The sequence below is a fragment of the Tachysurus fulvidraco genome, chromosome 13, assembly GCF_022655615.1.
Source record: "Tachysurus fulvidraco isolate hzauxx_2018 chromosome 13, HZAU_PFXX_2.0, whole genome shotgun sequence".
NCBI lineage: Eukaryota > Metazoa > Chordata > Actinopteri > Siluriformes > Bagridae > Tachysurus > Tachysurus fulvidraco.
In genome coordinates, this window is record NC_062530.1 from 6,126,592 (window position 1) to 6,149,370 (window position 22,779).

At 40.9% G+C, this 22,779-nt stretch overlaps 3 protein-coding genes and 1 long non-coding RNA gene across 5 annotated transcripts in view; 2 read left to right on the top strand and 2 right to left on the bottom strand.

Annotated features, from left to right (window-relative positions):
- Positions 1-4,117, top strand: part of tmem91 (transmembrane protein 91) — a 33,783-nt gene extending 29,666 nt beyond the window's left edge. For both annotated transcript variants that reach the window (XM_027173887.2, XM_047822779.1), the window contains exon 4: positions 713-4,117. In XM_027173887.2, the coding sequence (XP_027029688.1) occupies positions 713-868 (156 nt within the window). In that variant the 3' untranslated portion in view covers positions 869-4,117. The remainder of the gene's footprint in view (positions 1-712) is intronic.
- A 1,555-nt stretch (positions 4,118-5,672) lies between these two features.
- exosc5 (exosome component 5) lies at positions 5,673-8,888 on the bottom strand. The gene is made up of 6 exons (XM_027175878.2): positions 8,708-8,888; positions 8,460-8,573; positions 7,344-7,465; positions 6,819-6,959; positions 6,609-6,698; positions 5,673-5,835 (listed from the first exon to the last, which is right to left on the bottom strand). The coding sequence occupies exons 1-6, from the start codon at positions 8,799-8,801 to the stop codon at positions 5,740-5,742; spliced, it is 657 nt and encodes a 218-aa protein (XP_027031679.1). The 5' UTR covers positions 8,802-8,888; the 3' UTR covers positions 5,673-5,739.
- Positions 8,889-9,519: 631 nt separating this feature from the next.
- LOC125146222 lies at positions 9,520-11,556 on the bottom strand. The gene is made up of 3 exons (XR_007144726.1): positions 11,419-11,556; positions 11,088-11,226; positions 9,520-10,287 (listed from the first exon to the last, which is right to left on the bottom strand). It is a non-coding gene; the product is annotated as an uncharacterized LOC125146222 (long non-coding RNA).
- bckdha (branched chain keto acid dehydrogenase E1 subunit alpha) lies at positions 11,482-19,605 on the top strand. The gene is made up of 8 exons (XM_027135351.2): positions 11,482-11,639; positions 14,999-15,175; positions 16,073-16,159; positions 16,271-16,379; positions 17,255-17,416; positions 17,595-17,801; positions 17,948-18,089; positions 18,295-19,605. The coding sequence occupies exons 1-8, from the start codon at positions 11,526-11,528 to the stop codon at positions 18,635-18,637; spliced, it is 1,341 nt and encodes a 446-aa protein (XP_026991152.1). The 5' UTR covers positions 11,482-11,525; the 3' UTR covers positions 18,638-19,605.
- The last annotated feature ends 3,174 nt before the right edge of the window (positions 19,606-22,779 follow it).

The window sequence follows — 22,779 nt, forward strand, 5'->3', positions numbered from 1 at the left end:
CATTTCACAAAATGCAGTCATATGCTGTAGCTGAGAGAAGAAGAGACCTTTTGAGATTTGGACTGAGGACCTCTTTAATGGTGAATATGAAGAGTAAAAAGTATGATTTTCTTACTGTAATTAAGTGAGATTACTACAGTACTGACATTTCAATCATTTTCAAGTAAAAGTATAAATATTTGAAATTCACACTTCAGGACCAATGAAATTCCTGGCTCATGAAAAAAAAACAGTAATTAAATCTTGTATAATATAATATTATAATAATATAGTAATGAAGTATATAGTCATTCTGTATTGCGATTTACCATACAAGTGTTAATTCCGTAGAAATAATACAGCTTTATAGTTTGTTTTCTATGTAGAATTACTAGTCGAAGTTCTGGGGATTTAGAAAATATAATTTATTCATGCCATAAGCTGAATATAGGTCAATTAAAAACCAATATAAAATAATCCCGTCAGCAAAATAAATATCCGAGATTTGTTTCTGAATGACATTTCCATATATACATACAAAATAACACAAAAAAAATTATATCTTCACGTCTGACTTGACATTAACTAGCATTAAACAAAATAAATATATATATATATACACACACACACACACACACACACATTTACTTTTATTTATTTTTTTTTTTGATGAATGCATCATGATGGTGGTGAGATATCTAACACTCTGATTTTGACTTTTCCATATGGACAGACGAACAAAGCGTGGGCGCAGGGCGACTTTCAGGCAGCGAGCAAGGCGTCTCGTCACACTCTGTGGCTCTCCATCATCTCCATCATCTTCGGCATCATCACCTACATCTGCGCCGTCGCTGCTCTCATCTCCTACCTCTCCGGGAAGCCGCCCTAAAGTGTGTTCAGTGTAAAACCCCTCCCCTTTCACAGTACTGTCCCCAACTCCTGAAGTCTCAATGAATTTCTGCACATACACACACACACAGATCTGTACCATGTATTAACGCTGGGCTTTTATTTGAAACAAACCTTCCTGGATCCAAACCTTCTGGACTTGTCGAAGGATGGATGCTAATGCGACAGATGGGAAATGGATCACAAGACAAATCTAACAGAAGAAACACGTCTCTGTTTTGTTGGAACCCTTACAGCTGTGCAGCGGCGGCACAATGCCATGGAGCCAAACCAGCTTGCATAGATAGGAGAGCTGGCTCGTCTTAAAAAGTTTCTGAGACCCGAGGGTTTGTTTGAAGGATTTGACAAGTTCTAAAAGAATAGGACTTTCAGCAGGTCGTGTTCTTCCTGCTCCTGTAAAACACTGGCATGGTTTTAGTTACTAGTAACATCTGGATACAAATTATAGGACACGGCTATTCATAAACACACGCATTTGTGACAATGTGACCCAAATTCCTGACCCAAATTCGTTTAGCCATTCATTATTAATTAAGCGCTTTAGCCTGATCAGGGTTGCGGTGGATCCAGAGCGTATCCCAGGGACACCAGTCAATAGGCCAAAATACACCGTGAATAGGACACACACAATCTCTAGCAGAACGGTTTTGGGAAGTGGGAGCAAACCGGAGTACCTGAAGGAATCATGACACAGAAACAAGGAGACCATGGAACTCTCCACACAGGCAATAGAGCCGAGCTCAGTGGTGCTGTGAGGTAGCAATGCCACCCACGGTATCACCATGTCCTTTGTTAAGGATTCAGTGTGTGCCAAAAAAACGTTCCCATAAAAGGACAACAAACGGAGCAGATGTAGGCAAACTAAATGCAGTAATTGTATCAGTTGCTGACAGGGTTGGAAAGCATGAATTATGTGGCACCTGGGAAAACCCTTCACATGTATAACGTTCTTGCTGTATACTTCCTTTTTGTGCATCTTGAACAGAAGTAAGATTGTAGCTTTTTTTTTTAATTATTATTATTACTATTATTATTATTATTATTATTACTCCAAAATTAAAATGCATAAAAATGCATTTAAAGATTTGTTTCTAACAAAACATAAAAAAACAACATCATTTTAACAGATTCTATGTTTGTAATAGCAAAAAAAGCTATGTGAATTCTCACTTGCACGCAGCCTCGTCGTCTCCTCACTCGACTGATTTCCGTTCGCCGTCGGTGAGGATATAATTGCTGATTAATTCAGTCAGCCCTGTTAACTAAATGAATTGTTCTTTAAACATTTTAATTGGCTCACCCGAGTGTATAAGCACTCTTCTCGGTTTTGATGATGATATCCCGTTATATCAGCTGTCTGAATCAAACTGAACTGATTTTGGCTTATGTCTGTTTTGTGTATGACAGAATAACTGCATTCTTATCTAAAATGATTTTTGCAGGCAGAAGGTAAGGAAGTAGCCTAATTAAAAACATTTCCATGTTGTTTTGGTGAAATATATGTACTGTATAGACGATGTATGTTATCGGCAGGAGAACCCTGTCGTTTTTCATTTCAGCCTCACTGACATCCGAAGGGTTTTCCTAGACCGCCACACAAATGTGACCTTTGTCACTTTCAGTACGCCATTAACGTCGACTCTTCTCCACGGGACCGTTTTCCGAAGTGTGACCTCACATAGGTGACAGGGTTAAGGATGTGGGTGATGAAAGCTCTGGGCAGTTTGACCTGGTGTAATCCTAACAAGCGAGCGAGTACTGCCTCAGTTTATATACAAACCTGAACTTTCTCTTCACTTCACCATCAGTGTTTGCTTGTCGTCTGATCTCCACAGCGTTACGGTGTATTTTTCCTGCACAGGTGGATCTCCATCTGTTTGATTATAGGCATGCAGTGAGATTCTGAAATTAAGGTGTGTGTGAAAGTTTTTGCTCTGAGACTTTACACCAAGTTTGTCCTTCCATCCTTAAGACGACTACAACAACTCTATCTGCATGGGGATTTTGCACTGACACCATATATATATATATATATATATATATATATATATATATATATATATATATATATATATATATATATATATATAAAACGTACCCCTAAAAAAGCCTCACCGTGTGTGGGCATTTGCTTTTGCCTCAGTAAGCTCTGTCAGCTTCCAGAAAATAGCCCTGCTTAAATGAAGTGAGCCAAACATGAGTGGGTTCAAGTGAAGCCACTAATAAAAGAAGCACTGAGTGCAAACATATTGTTCATTATAGTTTTATGCAGCGCACTCTATTGTGATGTTGTTCTGTTGTTTGCTTGTCATGTTTTTGTGTTCTACAATTCTCTACAGCTTGCACAAACAGTGATTCATCCACATGTGTTTGGTTATATAATTACCATGAAGCCAGGGCTTATTATTTACAGCATAACTGTGGAGCTGTAATTCTCGGGAACCTTCAGGAAATACACAGTATACAAACCCTCAGAGACATTTCACTAATATATAGAAAGGCAGTACACCTACAGTACATGTAGAGTCCTACTTTTATAACCCAATTAAAAGATTTACTGCTAATCAAAGTTAAAAACTGGCAGGTTGAAATGAGATACGAGTTATCAGTCAAAAATAATAATGGTAAAATTTCCACAATAAAAAGCCAGAATAATATCAAAAGATATAGTTTTGCATGTGTTTTGAAATTTCTGACATTAACAGAAACCCCTGATTGTTGGTACCAGACAGCCTGCATTGAGTATTTCTGTAAGTGTTGATCTCCTGCGGCTTTCACACCTAACAGTGTTTAGTTAGCAGCAGAAATGAACAAACTGAAAGGCCAAACTGTTTGGTTGTGGAAGAAGGCTATATTAACTCAGATAACCACTCTGTATATTGGTGGTGAACTGAAAAGCATCTCAGAATGCCCAACATGTCAAACCTTGAGTCGGATGAGCTACAACGTAAGAAGACCATCTCAGGTTAAACTTCTGTCAGCCGAGAACAGAAAGCTGAGGCTGCAGTGGGTATAGATTCACCAAAATTGGACAAAAACCTAGCGTGGTCCGGTTTTAATTTCCGATGAGACACACAGACGGTAGGGTCAGAATTTGGTGCCAGCAGCATGACTCGATGAACCCAATCTGCTTTGTGTCAACATTTCAGGCTGCTGGTGGTGATGGAGGTGGTGTAACAGTTTGGGGGGGATGTTTTTTTTTTTTGCCACAATTTGGGGCTGTTAATACCAATCAATCATCACTGGAATGCGAAAGCCTATTTCAGTATAGTTGTTGCACATCACAGAGCAAAAGACGTCTCAAAATGGATTCATGAACATGACAACGAGGATATTGTTCTTCACTGACCTTTCCAGTGACCAGATCTGAAGCCAGTAAAAGATCTAGTGTTGTGTGTGATAGAATGGGAAATTCACATTATAAAAATCTGCAGGAATTACATGATGTTATGATGTCAACATGGACCAGAATCGTAAGGGGACGTTTCCAACATCTTGTGGAATCAAAGCAAGGACTTACCCAGTACTGGTTTAGAGTTCCTAATAAAGTGCTCAGTGAGTGTGTAATCCCAATTATTTCCATTTCTAACACTACAAATGTGGAAATGAATATGTGAAAGAAAATAAAATATGCAAGAAATGCAGAAAAATGCTAAATGTTAGACGCTCATTTACTATTTAAAGCCAACTTTCAAATGAAGCAAACCTAAGTAGGAATAATTCCTCCTCCATCAGCATCTTCTGCTGACTCAAAGGGCAAAACGTCGACTGTTGTGAGAGATTCAGAGCATAAAGCAGCGGCCAAGCAAACCTGTCCTGGCAGATCCGTTCAGAGCCGTGTTCCCGCCGAGCGCTGATGAAGTGGGCCAGATCACAGTGTGGAGCAGACGGTTACATCTACAGCTACCAGACCAGCCTTAGTCTGGAGACGAGTGATAACACACACACACACACTGCTGTGTTCACAGAGAACACACTCGGCTACATGATGATGGTCAAGTGCCAGGAAAAAGTTGATGCAAGGTGATGCAGGGATAAATTCTCTTCTTTCTTTCTATCTATCTACTGTATCTATCAATCAATAGATCTATCTATTTTTATCCATCCATCCATCCACCCACCCCTTGATGTATCATTTTCTCTTTATATATACACACATCAGTCTCTATCTATCCATCTCTTTTTATATTTTCCCTCTTTATCTATCTATAGATCCATCCATCCATCTTAATTATTTGTGGAAATGAACACAACCATGTCAAGACATTTCATCAGTTTGCTGAATTCTGGCTCAATAGTTTATGTAAAAAATAATGCCTGAGGATTTGTAGTTAGAGATAAACAGTGACTGTTGACATGGAGGGAAGAGCTGAGTTTTGTGACTTATTAATGGTGCTTGCAAAGCAACATGCTTATCTTACATACTGAGATATTCTTCTTCCGGGCAAAACTTCGGCACGTAACTTGTCCCGCAGCTTTTGTCCTAGACCCATGAATGAGGTGTCAAATCGACCAGCTCATTGAGTAGAGGTGTGCTATGACTTTTATAAGCAATCCAACCAACAATGTTTGCACAGCAGACGGAAAAGCGGCCAAAAATGTCCCATAGACTAGAATGGGAAATTCTTAAAATTTCACCCTAGAAACCGAGTGCTGAGACTTGCCACGTGCAAGCACCATTCACATTTTCCTCAGGAAATGTACATTCTAGTTGTTATTGTTACCATTCTGAACTTTGTAAAGCTTTCTTACTGGAACTTTCTTCAAGCAAATTAAACAGCAAGCATGTTGAACTGATTTAATATAAAAAAAGTCAGAAAAATAAATGAGAAAGAACAATATTATAATATTTCATAATATTTTGGAGTATCGTCGCTTCACGGAATCCCTATAAAACTGGAAGATCCGCTCAGACGCCTTCTGGCTCACCGCTATACACTGCTGCATCTGTGCGGAAAAGAAAAGATTTAAACAATGAACTCCTACAGTGAAAACAGTGAACTACACAGGAGTGGTTAACTCAGTAACTCAACTTACTGTAAGAATAATTCTGACTTTTTACTGAAGTAAATAATTTCTAAAAGTAAGCAACAATTAGTGAAACTCCTGAATTTAATCATTTAAACAACCATCCTGAGTCGTGATCGTCCAATTAAACGCACTCTAGAAGTAAACATGTCCTGCCCCCAGAGTCGGTCTCATAGCATTAGGTCTACTGTAGCAATATGTAACTCGTTAGCAGTTTGTTTAGATTCTGTGAGGGACAAACACTTCTGGCTGTCAATCAAGTCAGTCAAACAGTTCAACTCATCATTACACTCACTTCCTGATTCGGAGATGGAAGAAATACACCTACATCCAGAAGCAAATCCCAACCAAGATGCTAAACTCAAAATATTCTTCTTTTACTAATACAGGAACCAAAGATTAAGGTGGACTCATTACTAATGCGAGTCTGTATAGGGGGCGGGGCTTCCAGGGTAACATTGTAAAATGTACAAAAAACACTGATGCGAGCAGTCAATCCAGATACGTGTGCCAAATGTCTCTCTCATCTTTCATTTAATTAGAGAAACGCTGCTCTTTTGGTGTATTTGTCGTACAAGCGTTCTACAATAAAACGTAAAAAATAGGCTTAAATAATATGCAAAATTTGCGGACATGTTGGCAGTGTTCTACACAAACGAAGCACTGAATGACCAAAATGCATATTCACTTACCTCGTTCATTGAGAAAGAACCTTTGGTTGATGACATCATGACATTGTGCTCTTTGCTATCGATGGCAAAAGTCAACAGGGCTCGACTTTCCTAAAATAGATAAAGATAGATGAGCGTAACGGCAGATCGTTCGGTGTGACGCTGAAACGGTGAGGAAAAGGTGAATGGACTTGTTGACCTGAAACAAGAGCAAAGAAAAAAGTCTTGCACCTTTTCCTGCTGAGCCGTGGGGTCTGTGATGATTTGTCCCTCGGCATCGATGGCACACGTGACTCCGCAGAACAGGCGGCTCATGGGTAGCCCGGCGTCCATCAGCGCCATGCAGGCACCGTTCAGACAGCAAGCTAACAACTGAGCACCAGATAAGGACTTACTTACTTACTTTGTGACCATCTTTGTGATGGTCTACTAGGAGCCAAAAAATAGCAATAAACTCAGAGCCTGACGTGCTTCTTTGTTGATTAGCCAATACACCGCAAGCTATGATATGTTGTCCACTTGGTGACCAATAGATAAAACTCTTGCCCTGTTTCTGCACTGCACAGCTGACTGGATCTTTGCATGAATGTGTAATAAGACCTTCAGTGGACATTGAGTGTATATAGCACCCCCTGCTACACCCCCCAATCATTAATACTGATTAAGAACAATGCATACCGCTCCATGTGAATCCTTATAAACCACAAACACATCAGGTTAAAAAGCTCAGGGATGAAGATAAGATGGGAAGGATACCGATCCATCATCGTGCACCACCTGCAGGACAAGCGTCAGGGAAGAACGAGGATGAAGCGTGGACAGCAGAGCAGCTTCACACGTCCCCCGCACACACTTCTCTCTCGTGCGCTCCCGGACACCTGAGGACGCAGGTAATGAGAACATTTACTGAAGAGATGCTCGACAGAATGTAGCCTGTATGTGATTGCCACCATGAGGTGAGAAGCTGGAATCACAATCACTTCACATGAAGTAGCTTAAAGTAATCAATTCCTTTAAATATAATGAGTACACACACTTTTGGTCATGCTTCTCATGTGCCGGATGTGTGGAGTGACAACAAATTATGCGCTGTGGAGAATTCTACTTTTAAGATGGCTGCTTGAAATAAAGTATTTTAAAAAATCCTTAGCTAAAAAAAAATCCCTCACTTGTCTGTAGCTTGTGACAAAATATCAGTAACTGTAAGAAATATATTTTTATTGCTGCAGTTACCTATGAGTAAGCATATCTGTGTATAATAACTGTATTCATAACTTTGTTACATATTACCTTTCGTTATAAATTGCCAAATTTTTTGTGTGATCTTTGCATTCTTGATTTTTTTTTCCACCTTTTTGGCTGCTTTTTCTTATACGGATTATAATCTAAATAATGATATTGGGTTTTATCACTCGTTTTTTCATAATTATGTTGAATTTACTTGGATCTATGTGAAGGCATATTTACACTGATGCTTATTGCTGATTTGTTTATTAATGTGCACTGTCCTAATTCAAATAAATAAATAAATAAATAAATAAATAAATAAATAAAATAAAAAATCTATGTGAAGGCACTGAATCAGATACGTTACGAACGTACACACACACACACACACAGATATACACACACCAAAAAACACATATACAGATATACAGATACACAAATATACACACAAACACAAATAGACACACACCAAAATACACACAGATACACAAATATACACACAAACACACACACAGATACACAAATATATACACACAAACACACAGATACACAAATATATACACACAAACAAACACACACACACACACACACACACACACACACACACACACACACACACACACACACACACACACACACACGTACTCGGCATGCCGGCTTTGGGCTGGATCAGAACCTCCAGAGTTGCTCGATCATAGATCTCCTTGTTGACTTTAACCTCAGCAGGTCCATACACACCTACTAACACACTGGTGTCTCCTGTCAGCACAGGAGGAAAAACAGAGACGTTAATCCTACATGGCAATTTAATAACAGCTTAATAACTCTGTAGTAATAAACTGTTACTCAGATTAGACACGTGTGTTATTTAATAAAACAAGAAAAATATACACCTTGCATAAACGTGGCTGAACCGTCAGGTTTGGATAATAAACTCTGTTCGCTGCCAAACTCCCTTAAAACTGGACTACAGATGTCCAGCTCCATCGTGGCGCTCTGCTTTACAGCAAGTGTTTGTCGCACATCTCAATCGTCATCGTTTGGGGCGCTCATTGATGACGACTATGACGTTAAACTCGGAGTAGAATCTCAAACACTGTATACATATTTATATAATGGCAGTATTTCATATTTAAACACTTTAAACAATATTTTAAATTACTATATAAAATATTTAAGCAATTACTCTGTAATGTTTACAAAAATAGTTAATTTTTATTATTATTATTATTATTATTATTATTATTATTATTATTATTATTATTATTGTTGTTGTTATTATTAGTAGTAGTAGTATATAGCATATAGTATATAGCAGTGTTGTCATGTAACGGAGTAAAAATACTTCGTTACTGTACTTAAGTAGAAATTTCACGTATCTGTACTTTACTTCGCTATTTAAATTTATGTCAACTTTCACTTTTACTCCACTACATTTCCTAGATAAAATGTATACTTTTACTCCGTTATATTTCCACAAATTATCTTCGTTACTCGTTACTACAAAATAAAATCATAAGAAATGTGTGCGACTGTAATAAGGGAGATTTGGCGAATCACTGCTCCTAGATTGTATTACGCTCCGCACGCTGTACGGAGAAGCTCAGGCACTGGCAGCGTGCACGCGCAGTCGGAGCTGGGGGCGTTTATCTATAACGTTAAGAAAATTACTTTCGATACTTAAGTACAGTATATATCAGATACTTTAAGACTTTTACTTGAGTAATATTCTAAAAGGTGACTTTCACTTCTACCAAAGTCTTTTTCTAGTAGGATACTTGTACTTTTACTCAAGTATTGCTTTCTACTACTTTATACAACACTGGTATATAGCATATACTAAATGCTATATACTATATGCTATATACTATATAATCAGTTATAGTCAGTTAGTCAACAGCCAAACTGAACAACCTCGACATGCCAAGGAAGATGCCTCCAGAGGGGAGGACAAAGCCCTGTATAAGGAGGCCAGGAACCTACTGACAAAAGAGAACAAAATAGCCAAAAGAAGCTGCAGGTTTAAGAACACTGACTGCATCAGTGTGTGCAGACTGTGTCTCCCCTTTCCTGTCTCAAAGCATGTGCTGACCAACTGTCTTCTGTCTTCACCCATATCTTCAACAGGTCACAGCAGAACACTGCTATGTGAGGTCCCCTCTTGCTTGAAACTCTCCACAATCATCCTGGTCCCTAAGAAACCCTCCATCACTGCACTGAATGACTACAGGACTGTCGCTCTGACATCTGTCATCATGAAGACCTTTGAGCAGCTGGTATTGGCCCACCTAAAGACTGTAACAGAACAGCTGCTGGATCCCCTACAGTTTGCCTACCGAGCAAACAGATCGGTGGATGATGCAGTCAACATTGGGCTGGACTACATTCTGCAACACCTTGACACCTTGAATCTGTCCTGTGCACATCCATCACCATCCGGTTTGGAGCAGCAACAAAACAGGACAGGAACAGACTGCAACGCACAGTAAAAACAGCAGAAAAAAATTATTGCTAAAAATAGGGAAATTATTACTAAAAATAGGTGCTCCCCTGCGCACTCCCCAGGACTTGTACAATACAAGAACCAGAAACAGGGCAGGAAAAATCACTACTGACCCTCCAAACTGCCAGACACCCTGATTATACTGTTATTTGCACTACCATGCCCTCTCAGACTTTATGTACATAACTGATCAGTCATATATTCTGTATTCATATTTAATACTCATACTGTCTATATTGTCTCACATTGTCTGTATTGTCTTGTCTTGTCTTGTATAGTCCAAGCTAAATGTATAGTATAGTGTTATTTATGTCTGTACTTTTGAAAGTCCATTCAAGGGAGTTTTTCCTCACCAAAGACACCTGAGTCACTTCAGACTTAATCATTGGGGATAAATACAAACACATGTAAATATATCTAATATTAATCTTGAATTTTGTATTCTATTAATCTTTATATTATTCTTTATAATAACCTTTTGTTCTATGTTTATGTTCTGTAAAGCTGCTTTGAGACAATGTCAATTGTAAAAAGCGCTATACAAATAAATTTGAATTGAATTGAAGTAGTTTGGATAAGTGGTAGAAAATGAATGAATGGATGAATTTTGTCTTTTGTTTATTTTTGTTTTGTTCATTGTCGTTTGTGTAATGTCTTGTATTGTTTGTTTGCACTGTCTTTTGTCCTGCACTGTCTTGTTTGTCTTGTCCTGCACTGTTTGCACCAGGTTGCACAGATGCACTTTATGTACAGTATCTAGGACTACTTACTAAGTCCTTAGCTCTGTCTTTGTTTTATGTAGGATGTAGGATGTGGTCTCCTAGTGGTTAAGACGTTGGACTACTGATCGGCGGGTCATGAGTTTGAATCCCAGGTCCACCAAGCTGCCACTGCTGGGCCACCTTAACACTTATAAATTGAAATAAAATGTAAGTCGCTCTGTATAAGCCAGTAAATGTAGCACCATGGTCCTTGAGAAACGTTGTCTCATTTCACTGTGTACTGCAACAGCTATATATGGTTGAAATGACAATTAAAGCTTCTTGACTTGATTCTTGAAGCTTCTTGAAGCTTCTTGAACTTCACACTTGGCCAACAAACCTGAAATCTGTATAAATCTGGCTCTCAGTTCATCCTGTCCTATAGAGGGCGCACTTTCGCTCCACCTTCGACAAGCCGGACGAAATTGAGGACGTTCAGAGGGAAACATGGCGGCTGTAAGAAACATGCAGAGACTTTGGGGAATTGGTGTGAGTGCTATTCGACAACAAGCAGCTCTGAAAACATCTCGAGTCTTGCAGCAAAGAGCTTTTCGCCTTAATGTAAGCCTCATGTATCAGCTTGGCATTTAATAAGTGCTCTGTTTTATAGCTCTTTACTGTCTCTCCACTGTGTGTGTTATAGTCTCAGTATTTAATTATGAAAGTGAAAAAAGAACGTTATTGTATACACCTGGCTGGCTTTCGTGCTGAAATACAGCTAGCATTTTGTAGCACTGCGTAATGATTTAAGTAAACAAGGTTAGCAACCAAAAGTGAACGCCGGCTGTAATGCGCATGCGCGTTTTACGTTACCAAGGTGCTCGTTATAAAGGTGCTCATTGGCATTCACTAAATTCTAGGGGGTTCGTTACCATGACGTAAAGTGGGCGTGTTTCCGGAGGTCTTGGAAAAACGCTCTCTTTAAAAAAAAACAAAAAAACAGCATACTACGAAGGACAAAACAGTCATACAGGTAGATTTATTTTAGAAAACAAATAAACAACCAAAAACTACGGTTAGGGATAGGGTTAGATGATCAAATAGGCCACGCCTACACGATGACGCAATATCGGTTACGCTGTTCTGAAACCCTTGGAAATAAGTGCCTGCCGGTGCTCATTACCTGTCGCCTGCGCTTATTGGTTCATTTCAAGGGGCGTGAACCTATCGGCTTTCTTTCATTCGCGCAACACTCCCGGGGTTGTTTTTGGTGTAAACAGACAGACTAAATAATCTCACTGTGAGGTCACTCAAGGTCTGTATGAGTGTGTTGTCAGACCTTTACACTATTTAGGACTGACTGGTTTTATTAACAATATACATTACAGCACAGTGAAGTTGGGGTTAGAGCACAAGGTCAGTTATGATACAACACCCCTTGAGCATTAAGGGTTAAGGGGCTCGCTCAAGGGCCCAACAGCAGCAGCAGCTCTGCAGTGCTGGGGCTCGAACCCCGATCCGATCGAACAAACCCAAAGCCCTAACCGTTTGAACCACCACTGCCCTATTTGTATGTATGTATGTAAGGTGTATAAAACATATACACACAAGTTAATCCAGCGTTCTGTAAGCGACTGTAAGGAATCAAACGCTCATCAATAGTTCAAGTTCAAGTTAGCTTTATTGTCATTCCGCTACATGTTGAGACATGCAGTGGAACGAGATGTCGTGTCTCACATGTCAAAGGTGCAACATAAATACAGACATTAAAAGTTAAAACAACAACGAAGCAGGGGGCAGGTATGGACTATGCCATCAGTACAAACAATACACTCAAGAAATAAATGAGTATGTGGATTATACAATGCTTCCCTCGATATTGTGCATGTGCAACAGGAGGCATTCAAAATCAAGCAGCAGGTAGCGAGCTAGTGTAAGATGCAATGTGCAACATGAGCATGTAAACGTGTATTGTCTGTGGGTTTTGTACGCCGTTTTAGTTTTGATGTGCCAGTATGCTAATGCTGTGTGTGATGGAGCGGAGTCACTGTTCCCACTCAGAATTCGATTATTTTCCCATAACAGCACATTGTGATGGAAATTTTTACTAAGAAGCTGTTTAAGTTCTGACCTTCTGTGTGCAGGACTAGACGCTGGTTTTGACTAGAAATCGTTATCACTAGAGATTGTTTGTATAAACATTATGAGCTGGAGACGAGTCGGCTCATAAACAACTCCAGGTAGACTCTGGTAAGGGTAAGATTATCCTGTTCAGGAGATGGTCAGGCGTTTTCCATCTAGCCAATTGTAGATTTTTTTCCTTTATCAGATTCTGTGTTTGAATCATGTTTATAAAAGCTCAGTGTAACAAATGATCAGGGCCCTTCCTCACTCATGCTACACGAGGAGCGTTGGGTCCTGTTGCACAGCAGCAGTACAAATAAATCATGAACCTTTATACTCTTGCCATGCGTACCAGTGACACTTTATACTTAACATCTCTCGAGTATCAAAGTATCCTGAAGTGTTTTGTTCCTTTTAAACAGAAATATATTCATGTATTAAAATGTATTATGTTAGGGAAATTTACTGACCATCCCAAACACTGGAGACTTCTTCCATAAAGGGAAAAAAAAGTTACAGAAACCTTTACCACATCAGTGAATAAAACTGTTTATATTTCAGCTTGAATTATATGGTGCACTTTAGTTGTTCTTATAGACAAAGTGACACAAAAGGATCAGCAGGTTAATATTTAAACCTGCGATTTAAGTGACAGCCGGCGCTCCATCTAATCAACACCGATGTTCGGACCAATCAGAAGACGGAATTCAGCAGCATCATACATGTGGTATACACGGCGCAACCTAAAAGGTCTGGTGGGATCGGCACCGATCACTGCCTGTATAGTTGAGTACTTCAGTGTGTCAGCATCTGGGTTATGTTAATGTTAACTGGTCTGTGTTCAGTAGTCCTCACTCTGCACATCTGTTGTTCTTCAGTGGAGCTTTAGTGCGCCTGTAAGGTCTTTTCAGGGAGATCCGTCAGATCCAATTATGTTATCAATAATAAATGAACCTATGAATAAAACTCTGCTGTAGGAATATTTTCTAGCCCGAGTTTGCTTAATGCCGGTTGAGGTTATAGGTAGAGGCAGCCGTGACACTGATCTTGTATATGCTTTAGAAGCTGTAAAGGTTGTATATGCCGAGAGTTTTCAGTCTAATGAAGTCTAGAATGTGTGGAAATGAGGTTTTTTTTTTCCTTTAGTCAGGCGTACACATAATACATCCTATAGTATCATGCACTAGTACATCAGACCTGCACATTTTTATGAACAGCAGATATGTTAATGCCTTTCGACTGCTTCTCTCTTTGTACCTACCCCGAGGCTTCCAGACACCTTACCAGCTCCCAACGTCCTCTGTGGGACGAAGCCTTTGGACGTCCACTGAGCCGAGGCCGACTCTAAGAATCCTGAGACATCTCCAGTTAGACTCTGTGATACTAAGGAGATCCGAAGTCCATGATCCTTACACCAATACAACATTTAACTGACTGTATATTACAATCACACCCCAGTGTCACCCATATGAGGATGGGTTCCCCCTTGAGTCCGGTTCCTCTCAAGGTTTCTTCCTTTACCAATTTAAGGGAGTTTTTCCTTGCCACTGCTGCCTGAGTCACCTCAGACTTGCTCATAGGGGAATAAATACAGACACATTGTGAACTATATACAACTAATAATAATCTAGAATTTTTATTCTGTTAATTCTTATTTCTTTTATTATTCGTTATTTCCTTTATCATTAATTATGTTTACCTTCTGCTCTGTGTTTATGTTCTGTAAAGCTGCTTTGAGACAATGTCTACTGTAAAAAGCGCTATAGAAAGAAACTTGAATTGAATTGAATTTTAGAACAGATTGTTATGAATCCTCTTATTTCTGATGCACACGACCTGCTAATCTTCTCTACTAGGGAGCTCAGTGCCAGCAGTCGTTTGATTCGTCCTTGGAGAAGCCTCAGTTCCCCGGCGCCTCCGCGGAGTTCATCGATCACCTGGAGTTCATCCAACCCAACGTGATCTCAGGAATCCCAGTGTACCGAGTCATGGACAGACGGGGCCAGATCATCAACCCGTCTGAGGATCCACAGGTCAGTAGCTGAAATGTTCTACACTGTTCACGTGCACCCAGACAAATTACACACATACACACACACACACACATGTGTGAAGACAAAATAGCGACATTGTGATATTCATTTATAAAGCATTCACCAGTCATGTTAAATTTGTGTATCTTTAATTCAGAACACAGTAACAGCTTGTACAGTATCTGCTGATGTTTAATGCCAAAAATCATTAATCATCGGAAATAATTAAGGACAACACAATAGTTCATGGAATAAAACATGGCATTATTAATAAGTTTTTTTTATTGAGATATGTAAGCAGCCCTTAGGGAAGGAGTCTCCAGTGACAGCGCGTCGTCACTCTCCGAAATAAAGCCTTAGCATTTTAATATCACAGCTGCTAAGGTTTGAAAAGAATGTTTCATCTTTAACTTGATGCCTTTTGGTTAATCATCTGCTCACGGTTTCATCCACTGTAAATGAAATGTAATGGTGACCGGGGTGCACAAATTTTTGCACACCACTCTGCCTACTATTTTTGTTTGCTATAGTGCTCTCAAACGGACCGGGGGGGGAAGGAAAAGTTAGAAAATGCTTTCACGCAGCATTTGAAAATACGTGTGCCGAGCTGTAACCATGGCAACAATCACGCAGCAGGAGCTTATTGATACGTAGGTCCAGGTGTAAAAAGGGAAAGAAAGTTAGCGCATTATTTTTTGCTATCATTTGATTGAGTGAGCAAGAAAAAAAAACAAAGCCACTGGAAACGAGATAAGTGGAACCTGTAGCACGGCGTCCTTTTCCTCTGCCTCGTCTGTTATCGTATGATTTCAGGATGTTTTGTCGGGCTTTATCTCTTGTGTACTGGTCGTTTTAACGGTCTATATCAATTCCGCTTCTTTCTCCGTTGCGTCGTAGCTTTCGAAGGACACAGTGTTGAACTTCTACCAGAAGATGACGCTCCTGAACACCATGGATCGTATTCTGTACGAGTCTCAGAGGCAGGTAAGTGCCGCAGCCGGTGTTATTTCCGTCCCCGACTTCCTTGATGTTCTGGATGGTGAACTAGGGCGCAGAACGCCGCTGACCTGAGCTCTGTTTCCTTCTGGATTTAAGGGTCGGATCTCCTTCTACATGACCAACTACGGTGAAGAAGGAACTCACATCGGAAGCGCTGCAGCTCTGGACTCTACCGACCTGGTGTTTGGCCAGTATCGAGAAGCAGGTGAGATTTTGTCCCTTTGTCATCCTGGTTTATGACGTTTGTGCGCAATTTTAACTCCAGCACCAAAAAATTTTCGAAAAAGCCGAAACTCACTTCACTAACAATGTTTAACGACCATAAAAGGCAAATCTCACAAAAAGCTGAAAAACTAAATGAACACTAAATGGTGATGAAAAGTGTGACAGACAACTTGTTTATATACAACAGCTTTTCTTTTCTGGAGTATATAATCATATGGGAACTCTGTGCTGTGCTTCATTCTGTAATTCTCTCTCTCTCTTACATACGTGCTGTCTCACTCTCTACGTTACTCTCTCGCTCGCTCTGTCTCTCTCTACCTTGCTCACTCTCACTCTGTTGCTCACTCACTCACTCTCTCTCTCTCTCTCTCTCTCTCTCGCTCTCTCTCTCTCTCATTCACTTACTTTCTCACTCTCTCTCACTCTGCCATGCTCTCTCTCTCTCTCTCTCTCTCTCTCTCACACACACACACACTCACTCGTTTCTCACTCACTCTGTCTGTCTCTCTCTCTCTCTCACACCCACTCGTTTCTCACTTACTCTCACTCTGTCGCTCTCTCACTCTCGCTCTCTCTCTCACTCCCTTTCTCACTCACTCTACCTCACTCTCGCTCACTCTCTTGCTCACTCTCACTCTGTTGCTTGCCCAATCTCACTCTCGCCCTTTCTCTCTCTCTCTCTCTCTCTTACTCTCTCTCGCTCACTCTCACTCTTGCTCTTTCACTCGGTTTCGCTCACTCGCTCAGAATTTCTGTCCCCCAGATAGAATCATTTTCTTCAGCTAAAAGACTTGATGCTAATGTAACTGAGTTTATATTTGTTTGCTTGTGTGTCCTGCTCTCTGAATGTGGCAGGAGTGCTGATGTACCGTGGCTTTCCTCTGGACCTGTTCATGGCACAGTGCTACGGCAATGCGGACGATTTGGGGAAGGGCAGGTTGATGCCGGTGCACTACGGCAGCCGAGACCACTACTTTGTGACCATCTCGTCTCCTCTGGCCACTCAGCTTCCTCAGGGTGAGAGAGTGACTATACAGCACACTCACAGTCACTAACACTAACATCCATGGCCATTCCTTCCTTCCCTTCCACCTTTTCCTCTCTTTTCATTTGCCTTGTAACTAAAACTGAAATACAGTTATACACAATAAAACTGAAAGAAGCATATAACATGCGGTCGTGTGTGTCTGCGTAGCGGCGGGAGCGGCGTACGCTATAAAGAGAGAGAACAGTAATCGTGTGGTGATCTGTTACTTCGGCGAGGGAGCTGCCAGTGAAGGAGACGCCCACGCTGGCTTCAATTTCTCCGCCACGTTGGAGTGTCCAATCATTTTCTTCTGTCGCAACAACGGCTACGCCATCTCCACCCCCACACACGAGCAGTACAGGGGCGACGGAATCGGTGAGCTTCACCATCACACACCAGCCAACACCATAGCTGTTATCTGTTGTATATTTCCTCTGTTTGGTTCACATCTTTGTATCTAGTATAATTCATTTCCCTCTCTTTCTCTCGCTCTCTCCTTCTCCCACTCTGTTATACATTAGCTGCTCGAGGCCCAGGCTACGGCATGCTGTCGATCCGTGTGGACGGTAACGACGTGTTTGCCGTGTACAACGCTACAAAGGAAGCGAGACGCAGAGCAGTGGCTGAGAACCAACCTTTCCTCATCGAAGCCATGACCTACAGGTGAAACACAAGCTGAAATTAACCAAGCATCATCATCATCATCATCGTAATAATAATAGAGTTTAGGTTTATAACCATATCTAGGGCTCGGATATGAAGCTGCCAAAGCTCTCAGCCATGTAACAGTTTTTATTCCTTATCGTGTAAGTAAATCTGCCTTAGCGTGTGAGAAGCATCGCTAACCGCTCTCTCTGTCCGGGCTCAGGATCGGCCACCACAGCACGAGTGACGACAGCTCTGCTTACCGCTCGGTGGACGAGGTGAACTACTGGGACAAGCAGGACCACCCCATCTCCCGTCTCCGCCACTACATGACCGCACGCAGCTGGTGGGGAGAGGACGAGGAGCGCACGTGGAGGAAGCAGTCACGCAAACTCGTCATGGAGGCTTTAGAAAAAGCAGAGCGGCGTCTCAAACCGAAGCCGGAGTTAATGTTCACTGACGTATATAAGGATGTCACTCCAGATCTGGAAAAACAGAAAGATAGCATGGTTAGGCACTTACAGCAGTACAAAGAGCACTACCCATTAGACCAACACGAGCAATAAGCACTCCCTTCACAATTTCAAATCTAATCACTACTTTCATTTAGGGGGATGCCGGTGATGCTGAATTTAATATGGGAGACCTGGTATCATTTAAAACTGTTTAAATCATCATAAAGCACAGTAACGTTCATGTAGATACCCCCAGGTCATGTACGTCTGGGACTTAGAGAGTTATGAAGTGACACAATGAAATACTCAGCTTGTTGAGACACAAGCGCTGTACAATTCTGTTACACATTATTTCCTGGTTCTGTCCATGCCTTCTGTTAGAGTTTCAGAATGGAGTGTGTATACTGAATATATACACACAACAATATATATATATATATATATATATATATATATATATATATAATATACGTACACATATATACATAGTGTGTGTGTGTGTGTGTGTGTGTGTGTGTGTGTGTGTGTGTGTGTATGTATGTGTATATATATGTGTATATATATACACACACAAGATTTTTTTTGCCACTAGAGGCCACTCTGTTGTGCCTTTTCTGATACTGTACTAGCGTGGCAGTGCATGAGGAAGTATTAACTGTTCTCTCATAATTTGTGGCCGTATTCTCATAATTTACCCCGGTATCTGTTTATAACGCTCATTAACAGAGAAAAATGCATTATAAGCCTACATGATTAGATCAGCTCGTGTAAGCTGTGTACATTCTGATCAGTGTAAACTCATGACAGAAGGGCAACAGGATTTAATGTACTGTGAGTTTTTGTTCCGTTAAAGATGTAGGAGCTGTATATGGGTGAGAACATGTAGTCTGTGTCCTTAAATATGAACTATACATTTGAATGATCCCTTTTCTTTGGTTTTTAATGAAATGAATTTAAAACGTATCTGCTGCTCTGAGAGCTTTCCTTCACTGTTACATTTGTTTAGGAGGACATTTGGTCAGGTGTACTGTTTGAATAATTATAATAGTTATAAATAAAATGCTTGTGAAACTTTAAAACCTTTACGTGACCTGTTCTCGAACATGGGTGTGGATGGGAGTGTGTGTGTATGTGTGTGTGTGTGGATGGGAGTGTGTGTGGATGGGAGTGTGTGTGCGTGTGTGAGGTTGTATGTTGTGGACGTGAGTCCGTATCTGGATGGGAGTGTGTGAGAGGGGTTGTATGTTGTGGTGTGTGAGGTTGTATTTCGTGGATGTGAGTGTAAGTGTGTGTGTGGACAGGAGTGTGTATCGGGATGGGAGTGTGTGTGTGTGAGGTATGTTGTGGACGGGAGTGTGTGTGTGAGGTTGTATGTTGTGGATGTGAGTGTAAGTGTGTGTGTGTGGACGGGAGTGTGTGTGTGGACGGGAGTGTGTGTGTGTGGACGGGAGTGTGTGTGTGTGGATGGGAGTGTGTGTGTGTGAGGTTGTATGTTGTGGACGTGAGTGCGTATCTGGATGGGAGTGTGTGAGAGGGGTTGTATGTTGTGGATGGGAGTGTGTGTGAGGTTGTGGATGTGAATGTAAGTGTGCGTGTGTGGATGGGAGTGCATATCTGGATGGGAGTGTGTGTGTGTGAGGTATGTTGTGGATGGGAGTGTGTGTGTGAGGTATGCTGTGGATGTAAGTGTAAGTGTGCGTGTGTGGACGGGAGTCTGCGTGTGTGGAGGGGAATGTGTGTGTGAGATTGTATGTTGTGGCTTGGTGTGTGGATGGGAGTGTGCGAGTGAGGTTGTGTGTGTGTGTACGTGTGTGTGTGTACTGAGGTTTCTTATTATACATCTCATTAGGAAATCTGTTACTACCACTGACCAGATATATTTTGCGTAGTGCACATTGTCAGTGTGTGGTGTTAATTTGTGTGTACCAAACACGATGCTAACTAAAGAGAACTATTCCACCTTTCTCAGACATGATTACCTTATTCCATCTTGTAGATGTAGAGAAAGAGATGACATATTCCCGTCACTGTACCAAAATCGTTGACGCTCTTGTCTTCAAAGCGCAAAATCCAACCGTACCTGATAAGATCACTTTCTGAATACAGGCCTGCGGGATCCATTTAGATGATGCTCTTGTTTCCTGACCCCAGCAGTGACACTGTACAAACTGTCCTTCCATCATTAATCCACAGCTGGTAAAGTAATACCATCATTTCATCTCATTTTCGACCTAATTAAAAGCCCAAGCGCTGTAAGGGTTTGTGTTAATCGACAACGCAACAGAGTTTAGAGTCGAAAGACAAAGGGATCTGTTGACTCCTAACTCTAAGTCCACTACTTATTTTTTGAAGGTGCCCTGTTTATTTATTGTTGTTAAATGGACAGAATTGTATTTCTTCTGTGCAGCCAGTCTTTGACCGACCTCCCGCGAGGAAATAATCTTTTATCCTGATCCGCAATTGTTTTTCATTATCTCTGTGCCCTTATGGATTGCTGATTCAATTTGAATGTGAAATTGCTTGTGTCACTTTCCATGGCTTTGTCACAGTGGCTGTTAATCAGAACGGTAAAGTGGGTCAGTCCGAGTAAGACGTCAACGTGACCTGGCACTGGAAAACAGACCGACATAACTGTCGAATAAGTAATCTGTTGACAAATCCGTGCACACGGTTTCTCTGCATGACAGAGAACTACGGTGAGTTAGAAGACACTAAGAATAAATTGACAAAGGATTTATTCCAGTATTGCTCATCTTCGTTGACTTCGCTTCATCCATTTTTCCATTGAGGGGAGCCCTAGTCGCCATCTTCAGGGCCACTTCATTGCTTTATCTGCTCAAGTAAAGCTTCTTAAATGACCTTTAAGCTTGTAAAATATCAAAATGACCCTTAAGAAGGAGACGGGAAATCCCGTAAGAGTAGATGAAGGAGCAAGACAACAGACGTGATTTAAAAGCTGTATTAGAGCTTTGCTTTTCAGCTCAATGGAGCCTTAAACTTAACCAACAGGCAGAAGAATTGTGTCTCTGTGTTTAGTTTACTTGTTTTCATTATAGGTTTTTCACTTCTGCACATATGGCATGCTAAAAAATTATTATTTTATTATTATTATTATTATTATTATTATTACTGGGGGCACGGTGGCTTAGTCGTTAGCACGTTCGCCTCACACCTTCAGGGTTGGGGGTTCGATTCCTACCTTTGCCTTGTGTGTGTGGAGTTTGCATGTTCTCCCCGTGCCTCGGGGGTTTCCTCCGGGTACTCCGGTTTCCTCCCCCGGTCCAAAGACATGCATGATAGGTTGATTGGCATCTCTGGAAAATTGTCCGTAGTGTGTGATTGCGTGAGTGAATGAGAGTGTGTGTGTGCCCTGTGATGGGTTGGCACTCCGTCCAGAGTGTATCCTGCCTCGATGCCCGATGATGCCTGAGATACGCAGTAGAAAATGAATGAATGAATGAATGAATTACTACTACTACTACTACTAATAATAATAATAATAATGATCAGCATCATTATCATATGCCATAATTATGAATCGGGCCTGAGAGATTGGAGTATGAGGATTTCTGTCCTGTCTGCACTTTTTTCTTCACAGTTGATCCAACATGAATGTGATGTGATTAGCAGTGTCATGTGTTATGTGTAGCATAGTGGTGCAGCAGGTACCATCCTGAGTTTCCTCCAGTGTTCCCCAAAACCAGACCAGTGGCTACTTTAAATTGTCCCCAGATATGAGTGTGTGGTTGGGTCTTTGGTATCTAGTGTGTGTTCTTACCTCATATCGAATTCTGGGATGCTTTGTGTATCTGTGTGTCTGTGTATCTGTGTGTGTGTGTGTGTGTGTGTGTGTGTGTGTGTGTGTGTGTGTGTGTGTGTGTGTGTGTGTGTGTGTGTGTGTGTGTGTGTGTGTGTGATACATCTTGGGACGTATATGTCTTTCCCAGTGGTCGTTTTTTGTCATGCTCTTAGATAAATACACATATACATATATACTGTGTGTGTATAATTTTCACAAATCACAGAGCTTTAAGCCGGGCTCACACTGTGAGATTTTGGCCACCTTTTGGTCATCTGAGACAAATTTTGAATATCCTAAAAGATTTCTAGAATCCCAGGGTGACGCACTTAGCGTGACGACTTCAAACCACCTCAGGGAAGGTGTCGAAATGGGTCAGGTGGACAGTACAGCAGGAACAAATACTAAAAACACTGTATTTGTGTTTGTGTAGTTTATTTGTGATTGTATTCGT

Bases quoted from the DNA above. Each gene is read 5' to 3' on its own strand.
- exosc5 (XM_027175878.2), bottom strand. From the start codon at position 8,801: ATGGAGCTGGACATCTGTAGTCCAGTTTTAAGGGAGTTTGGCAGCGAA. The intron at 7,466-8,459 runs GTACGTGTGTGT...CTGCGTCCTCAG, and splicing joins GCCCAAAGCCGGCATGCCGA to GTGTCCGGGAGCGCACGAGA. The intron at 5,836-6,608 runs GTAAGTGAATAT...TTTTCCGCACAG, and splicing joins GTTCTTTCTCAATGAACGAG to ATGCAGCAGTGTATAGCGGT.
- bckdha (XM_027135351.2), top strand. From the start codon at position 11,526: ATGGCGGCTGTAAGAAACATGCAGAGACTTTGGGGAATTGGTGTGAGT. The intron at 16,380-17,254 runs GTGAGATTTTGT...TGAATGTGGCAG, and splicing joins TGGCCAGTATCGAGAAGCAG to GAGTGCTGATGTACCGTGGC. The intron at 17,417-17,594 runs GTGAGAGAGTGA...GTGTCTGCGTAG, and splicing joins GGCCACTCAGCTTCCTCAGG to CGGCGGGAGCGGCGTACGCT.